General features: G+C 52.7%; 1 protein-coding gene across 1 annotated transcript in view; it reads right to left on the reverse strand.

Moving 5' to 3' along the window:
* Nucleotides 1-311: 311 nt before the first annotated feature.
* The window catches only part of LOC102758008 (F-box-like/WD repeat-containing protein TBL1X), a 15,888-nt gene continuing 7,835 nt past the window's right edge, over nucleotides 312-8,364 (reverse strand). The window contains exons 7-12 of the mRNA XM_015567500.1: nucleotides 6,289-6,410; nucleotides 4,942-5,016; nucleotides 4,510-4,637; nucleotides 2,524-2,689; nucleotides 1,057-1,158; nucleotides 312-528 (exon numbers count right to left, since the gene is read on the reverse strand). Of these exons, the coding sequence (XP_015422986.1) occupies nucleotides 502-528; nucleotides 1,057-1,158; nucleotides 2,524-2,689; nucleotides 4,510-4,637; nucleotides 4,942-5,016; nucleotides 6,289-6,410 (620 nt within the window). The 3' untranslated portion in view covers nucleotides 312-501. The remainder of the gene's footprint in view (nucleotides 529-1,056; nucleotides 1,159-2,523; nucleotides 2,690-4,509; nucleotides 4,638-4,941; nucleotides 5,017-6,288; nucleotides 6,411-8,364) is intronic.

Here is an 8,364-nt window from a genome sequence, read left to right on the forward strand (position 1 = left end):
CGCGGGGATCACAAGCTCCGCATTTCAGCGGCACAAGCTGGGCTGTGACCATCCTTGGCGAGGGCGACGGTAGTGTCCGAATTGTTAGGGCAACACGCAGCACGCAAGCAGAGCTCTCCCACCCCCTTTCGGTTATCACAGCCTTTTTCGCTTTTCTTCTCTTTCGCCACAGCTTTTTTCCCCTTCAGTCTCAGCCCTCAGAGCCTGTCTGGGTGGGAACCAAACTGGGACCATCCCGCTGGAGGCGTCACGCTTTCCAGACAGATGTCCCTGTGGAAACCACTCTCCCACCTCTGATACGATTGTGTGTGTTTGAAACTTTTTGACAAGAACTAGGAAAGATATAGGCATCCAGGGCCCAGGAGGAGCTGACTTCAAAGTCCACGCCCACACGCCACGCCCGTGCAGTTTGGAGCCCACAGGATGCCCCCCCACCCCCACCCCACCCCACGCGAACTGCTGGTGGGTTAGAATTCTCTTCTCTTTCCTGCAACATTCCGTTTACTTTCGGAGATCTAACACACACACCTGCAAGGAAACAGAGAGCCCCTGTTACCTTCAAACACACAGAACCCAGGTTGGCAAATTATATGGCCCATGAACCAAATCAGGCCCACCCACTATGCTTTATAAATGAAGTTTTATTGGCACACAGCCCGGAACATTCAGAGAAGCTATGCTATAACCTGAGGGGCCGAGCCTCTGATCAGCCGGGAAGTAACGCAGAGGCCACCGGCAGGTGTCACAGCCCAGACGCCTAGAGGCAGGGCCCATGACAACCCGAGCCTGTGCTCGGCCTCTGGGAACACGTGGGGGCTACAGGACACTCGGCCAGCCCCCCCACCACCCCCGCCCCACAGAATCACAGGGCCCCGGGCCCCAGGAGACCTGTGGAATGCAGGTCATACCTTTATCAGCAGAGGGTCAGGCTGGGGGCACAAATGTGGGGCTGAGGCAGCAGCAAGGCCTCAGCCTCTGCCCTGGGTATCAGCTGCCTGGGGTTTCCCCTTTTGGCCCCGCACCCTCCTCCCCCCAGCAAACCCTGGTGCCGCTTACAGAGCCATCGGACGCGCTGGCGCCCACTTTGTCCCCTTGGGCGTTCCAGCAGACCTCGAAGATGCTTCCAGTGCCTCGGTAGCTGTGGACGAGCCTCCCACTCTGCAAAGCAAAGCAGCGGTCAGGAGCTAAGGGGGTGGGAACAGGGAGGAGCAAGGCCACAATCTATCTATAGCCACCGCCCATAGCTATGACGCTCACTGACCACCAGGGGGCAGACGCTCAACACAGAAGCTGCCCAGCGAGGGCCCTCTCCCACTCCAGGAGACCCCTTGGGGGATGTTGGACTGCTGGTTTTGGCCTGATCCCCGCAGGCCAGGCCGAGGGACCCCGTGCGCCGGGCCTCTAGTATTATATACATACTTGTACTTAGAGAGGGCATCCTCTTACTGAGGATCAAAGAGGTTTGTGATTTGTAAAACAGGAGTGACATAATTTGGTGAGCTTTTGGCCGTGGGCAATGCCTAATGCCATTTTTCTATGATGTCACTGTACAAATCCACCCATCACTGCTTCTGTGAAGAGGGTCTCTCGCACAGGATTGCTGGATGCACGTTTTCCACCCGGCCTATCTGGGCTGTGAGGCCTGGCGGCAGGCTGGTTCCGCATGGGGTCCACCCTCATCTCTCCCTCTCTACGAGGATGCAGCCCATTGGAGGCAGACTGTGGAAGCCTGAGGTCTCAGTGGACCCCATGCCAGCTCACTTGCTTCATGTACTACCAACCCTTCCCACAAGGGGGCATGGACTCAATTAAAATGCACCTCAATTTCAACCCAGCCACAGGGAAGCCGGAAGGCAGACTGGATTAAAAGGGAAGAGGGGAGGCCATTTAATCCACCTAAAGTCACACAAACTGGATCACCGGCTGTTTGCAATGGCTCCGACCATTTCTCTTCCATCAGCTAGAGAACCGAGGGGTGACTGCCCAACATAACACTCCCTGCTCTATCTCCCACCCACTTCCACTCTTTTTAGTCACAATCTGTCGTCCTCAGGTGCAGCCAGCGATACCCATGGCTACATTTACTCAAATGCTGTCTCCTTTTAGTTCTGCCAATAGCACAACCCAATACCGACATACCCTTTCCCACAGAAACATAAACTATTTTCATTAGAAAAATCAAAATGGCACAACAAAGCAAACAGATATGCCTTTGTACCCTCCCATATGCTACACAATGTGAGTGGCTGGCCCCGCCCCTTAGCTGGGCCCCCGGAAAGTGCAAATGGAATGATACCTGTCGCCCCAACCTTAGTACCTCGAGGGCAGCATCTCTGGAGACAAGAGGACTGGGATACGGTTGTCTGAGATGACGGCTGGTACCCCAGAAAAGGATGAGGCAGGCAGAGCGTTTCATGCCAGGGACTTAGAAGCGACTCAGCACAACCTCCCCAGCGACAGTTTTGAGCCTGGGTCACTGAAACTTGATTTGGGTGTTACTCGGAGAAAGGAATCGGGGATTACCTGAGTATTCCAGATGTGCACACACTTGTCAAAAGAGCCGCTGGCCAGGTACTTGCCGTCGGGGCTGAAGGCGACACTGTAGACGGGCTCCTGGTGTTTGGTGAGCGTGTGGATGCACACACCACGCTCCACGTCCCACAGCCGGACGGTGGAATCGAACGAAGCACTAGGAAAGGGAGGAAACATCACCATAGACACGGGAGATTCCTTCTATTTCTCTAATATGTACATCTATTATGTGTGGTTTTCCTTTCACAGCTTTCATATTTCCAGAGACAATAACAGGTACGCTTCATCACCGCTAAGTGTGACTCAGATACATCAACAACAAAGCCATTGTTATAAAGCAATTCCTTTGTTCTTTTTTGGATGGTTATTGGGGAAACATTGATTTCATGTTCATTTGTTTCTGCATTTCCTATAGACACAGACGATAAATATGTCTATAGAATATTTACTACATTGTCTTAAATGTAGTAAATTTAAAATACAACATTTAGCTCAACTGGTGTGGCTCAGTGGTTGGGCATCAATCTATGAACCAGGAGGTCACAGTTCGATTCCTGGACAGGGCACATGCCTGGGTTATGGGCTCGATGCCCAGTGATTGGCATGCAAAAGACAGCTAATCAATGGTTCTCTCTCATCATTGATGTTTCTATCTCTCCCTCTACCTTCCTCTCTGAAGTCAATTTTAAAAAATGAAAAATCAAAAACACAACACAACATTTATGGTTACCAACCAAAGTATCTGGAAAAATGGCAAATCAAGGGAACACAAGTTTTAGTGCAATGGGAGTTAAAATACAATCACATGCAAATATGCCATCGTATTCCGAGGGCTGCAAGTTTTCTTTTCAAACATCAAAGAAAGAACACGTGCAAGAGCTGCTATTTGGGGACTCACCGGCACTGCCTGTCCCCTTCATACTTGGCTGAAAGGACAGTGAGCCTCTCAGCTGATGCAGGAATTCCTTCCTCCCCGTGTTTTCTAAGAAGCGGCCTTGGGCCGAGCACTTTCAGCAACAAGGATCCTTGCTACTGTGAGACTGACCGGCCTTGCCATGCGGCAGAGATGGGGAGTCCCTCCGTATCCACGAGCTGTGCCACCTGCCACCTGTCCCCGACCCCCCATGCTCTGCAGCGGCAGAAGCCCGCCAATGCTTCCTGGGACCCGGACGTTCCTCCCCAACGCTGTCTTCGCCAGCGGGACACACCCCCTCGCTGTGTGCACCCTGGATCCCGACCCCGAAGGAGGCCGGCATTTCCTGCCACAGACTCTCTTCAGCTTCTTTTTCTAGGCGTTCTTACTAAACACAGGACCTGGATGGGGTCCCGTGAGCACTGGGCCGAGACAGTTCTGAGCAGCGCAGCCTGAAGCGATGTGGTTCTGGACTGCACATCGCGGCCATGTCCCCTGTCCCCAATTCTGGGAAGAATCTGCTGCTTGGGGGCGGGGGGGTGCACTATATATATGGCTCGGTCAGCCCTGGCTAGGGTGGGCTGCCACCTTTACTGCCACTCAGAATTCATGCCACCTGCAGCTCCGAGTTGGACCGAGTAAACCAAGGTCGCGGTGCACTCCGCTTCCTTTGTCTGTCGTAATGAAAACCTTCACAAAGCCACATGCTGGAAGCCTGGACACGTAACCCACCCTCCCTCCAGCCCGGTGGTGACAGGGATCCGCACCGTTACTCGGGCGTCACTGCATAGCTCGGGCGTCACTGCACAGCGCTGTTTCGTGGGCCCTGTCCAGGGGAGCTACTCTTTGTGCAGTTTGGAAGGACGGGAACTCATTCATAACACACTTAAGCAAATAACATTTACTGGCCACATTCCTATTCCCTGCGGGTTCCAGTAACATCTTCTGGCCACAACTTTTACAAAATAACTTTTCCCTTCCCTCTGATATAATTGTTACAGCCACGGGGAGCAAGGCTGCTTTTGGGAGCCGCCTGGGACTGGGTTGTGGGCCACCCCCCTTACCTTGCGAGCATGATGTTGGCGTTCGGGTTGCTGGTGGCGGGCCCGGTCGGACTCCACTTGATGGTGTAGACCTCTTTGCTGTGCGCCTGCAGGTCATGGACACACGTGTCCTGCTTCATGCTCCAGATCTAGAGAACACATCAGGCAGGGTGTGAGCAGGTGCTCTTTCTCCAGCCAGGAATGGCTCAGCACCGTCACTGTGAGCGTGCCTCAGGTTTGGGGCCCCGGGGAAGCTCACTGAGGGGGGTCGCTGCCCAGACAGAGGGGTGGGAGAATCCTGGGGACACCAGCAGCAGCAGGAGCACTGGGGCAAACTCACAGCAGCAGAAAGAGAGTTCGTTACAAAATCGTCACCCAGAGCAGCTGTGACCATAAGACCTGCACTAAGTTGAGGGGCTGCCTGGGATCAAACAGCCCATCCTTCCACGTTACCTTTAATGTACTGTCATCCGAGCAGGATGCCAACAACGTTCTAGAGGGATTCCACTTGATGGCATTAACCTCATTCTGAAAGAGAGCAAAGGATTTTACAAAGAAATAAAGGCCTGTGAGTACGTACCACAACCGTCCAGCGGGGGTGAGGAGGACGGGGGGACACTCCATCATCTCTGCAGACTATTCAATTACCCTGGGTATGGAAGACCAGCCCAGGATCCACACATTTCCCTCTGTTTCTTACTCTGCCTTTCATTTATGTAAAAAGCAAGGCCACATACCATGCAAAGCCGTCACCCACATCCACACGCTAAGAAAAAAATCACAACTGCACTTCATCCAATAAGCACAGCACAGAAAACCAGTACGACCAGTTGCTTTGAGATTGACATTGAAGATCACTTTCACCCTGGCCAGTGTTTCCTAGTGGTTACAGCACCAGCTTGCGCACCGAAGGGTGTCCGGTTCGATTCCCAGTCAGGGCGCACACCTGGGTTGCAGGGTGATTCCCAGTCCTGGTCGAGGTGCACGCAGGAGGCAACCAATGGATGTGTCTCTCTCACATCAATGTTTCTCTCTCTTTTGCTCCCTCCCTCCCTTCACTCTCTCTAAAAACCAATGTCGACATTTTCCATCAAATTCAAGAAAACTGGCTATTTCTATGATTTCTCTTCAGGTTCATGAGCCTTATTTCTGCAACCTCAATCGGCTGTTAAACCCACATATTAAAATTTCATTTCAGACACTGTACCTCTCAGCTGTCAGATTTCCATTTCACTGTTTTTTAAAGATAATAGTTTTCTTTTCTCTGCTGACATTCCCCATCTATTCACTCATGACAAACATCCTTTCCTGTATGTCCTCACACATCTAATAGCTATTTTAAGTACTTCCTTCAAAATCCAACATCTGGTTCACCTCAGGGTCTGTGTTTTCTCCACGGCCTGGCCATACCTGGGTTAATCCAACCACCTGAGATACTACAACAGCCCAAGCAGCACAGGGCTGCAGAAGACCTGGTCCGCAGGTACAGCATCTTTTTTATTAACCCCACCCCCAAGAACACAGTGAGGTGAGAGCCACAGTGGTATCACAGATTTGAGTAGGAGAGAGAAGGAGGAAAAACTAAATTCAAAAAGCAGTTGACAAAACTGCTTAAAGAAATGTCAGCGATATTTTAATAGGGTCTAGGAAATAATGCTGCAAACATGTCCCTGTCCTTTAAAAATTCAAGGGGTAAGTCGGCCGTCACAGCACCTTTTAACCCGAGGTACAAAGGAGACGGCTCCCACCGCCCAGCACATTCCCGTGGACGCGAGTCCCGTCGTCAGGCCTGGCACCTACTGTGTGTCCTTGGAAGGATCTGACGGGGCGGTCGCAGCCGAGTCTGCAGACGTGAATGCACGTGTCTGTGCTACAGGAGGCAAAGGTCGTGTTGTTCTGCCAGTCCACATCGAGAACGGGGGCTGTGGGCGGGAACAGAGGGAGGACGTGTGGGTCCTATGTCCTAACGGTAAATATCATGTGACATGCATTCTAACACACGTAGGCTGGGCTCCCGAGCTGTCTGCCTTTGGAGAGGTGCCCACTTACTGGTGGGGAGACACGTTCTGTAACACATTCAGCACCGCGCCATCAGTGGTGTGAGATGAAAGCAACACCAACGACAAAACTCACCAGCGGCCATAGAAGATGTATGTGGTGTGGACTGAAAACTATGAGGACAGGCACCCAAGGCACCCGGGTCTCCTCACGGTGACTGCCTCCATCGCTGCTGGTGTTCTGGACTGAGTAGCAGACGTGTGTCTGTGCTCTGACACTGTGGTGACACGCCCTTGCTGGGACCATCCCCCCTAGTCCACGCCTCCAGGACCCACGCCCCCTGCTGGAGCCCGCGCCACACACCGAGGTGCGCCGTGCCGACTGGGGCAGTCCTTGGGCTCAGCCCTCCCGTTTAGCCATCACGGGGCACCCCACACTACCCATCAGGAAAGACACTCTGCCCCCTTGTCAACATCCGCTCAGGGACACGTGACATAACAGTGCACGCTCAGCCCACACATTCAGTGTCCCTCTCCCATGACAGGAAGCGGCATCTGTCCCTCGCGCTGGTGTCCTCAGACAGGCCGCTCCTGCTGGAGGTGCACAGCTATCTTTGTTTCAAGTTAAGAGGCTGCCCCTCACGGAAGAATTGAGTCCCACAGAGCAAGAGGGATCAGGTGGAAACCTGGACTCTCTGGACCCCGGGCTGCCCCACGTGGCCTGCTGTGGCCACAACACACAAACAGATGTGGTTAGGGCCACAGCGGTGGCTGCAAGGCTCTATGGGAAAGACTGCCCACCTCAGGGCTGACACTGCTCTCTTGGCCCACGTCTGGGGACCTGGATTTCTGGAAGGTTCCCACTGTTCCGTAAACTGATGAGAGCAGCTTCTGTACCTAAACTGCAAACAACGTAGTTTATGCCAGCTTCCTTCCAGGAGTCTGCCATCTGGGTATGAGCAGGCAGGCAGTGCCCGCAGGACCAGCCCCCAGTGAACATCCTGCACACCAAGTCTGCAGGGAGCTTCCCTGGAGGAGGCCCTGCCGCGTGGCCGGTCGCACCTGGATTCTGGGGACGGGGCCCGCCCTTGGTCCACAGAAGACCACTGCAAGTGCTGCATTTCGCCCTGTGACCTTTTCCCTTGTGGCCGATTTCGCAGTGTCCTTTCACTGTGATAAACCTGAGCCGTGACTTGCCAGATCTGGGAGGTCTCAGGGGCCCCCAACAGAGCCCCTCTGGACTGGCAGGAGAAAGGAGGCCACTCTGGTCCAGGTATTGGTTCCCTGTGGTGTTTTTAACATTTTGATGTTGGAGAATCTGTACCTTATAAGCCTAAGAACAATGCTCACCATGATTACAGCTAAATTCCACGGACACATTCCTCAGAGTGTTGAAGATTACCTCCCGGGACATTTCTCAGGGACTCTGTGTTATTGTTTCCAAACTAGTGGCCTGGTGCACGAATTCATGCACATTGAAAGGAAATTAATTAGAAGAAATATTTTAATATCACTATTTGCCCTTTCTCTATAATAGAAGTGGAAACACACGTGTGCGATTGGCGCCAGTGAGAGCGTTATATGTATCCTGCATGCACAAGTCAACTTAGCCTTTTATAGATATAGAACAAACTTGCTTAATTAGACCTGCTTTCTGATGCAGCCAAACTTTTCCAGCCCAATGAAGCACCCCAACTTCTCTTTCAGGTTATTGTCAGCAACACAGCAGTAAATATAAACACGAAGCACATTATTATTATAGACTAGAGGCCCGGTGCACAAAAATTTGTGCACTCGGGGGGGAGAGAAGGTCCCTCAGCCCGGCCCGTGCCCTCCTCCAGTCTGAGACCCCTTGGGAGATAACGACGTGCTGGCTTAG

This window comes from Myotis davidii, unplaced genomic scaffold, assembly GCF_000327345.1.
Source record: "Myotis davidii unplaced genomic scaffold, ASM32734v1 scaffold744, whole genome shotgun sequence".
In the NCBI taxonomy this organism is placed as follows: domain Eukaryota; kingdom Metazoa; phylum Chordata; class Mammalia; order Chiroptera; family Vespertilionidae; genus Myotis; species Myotis davidii.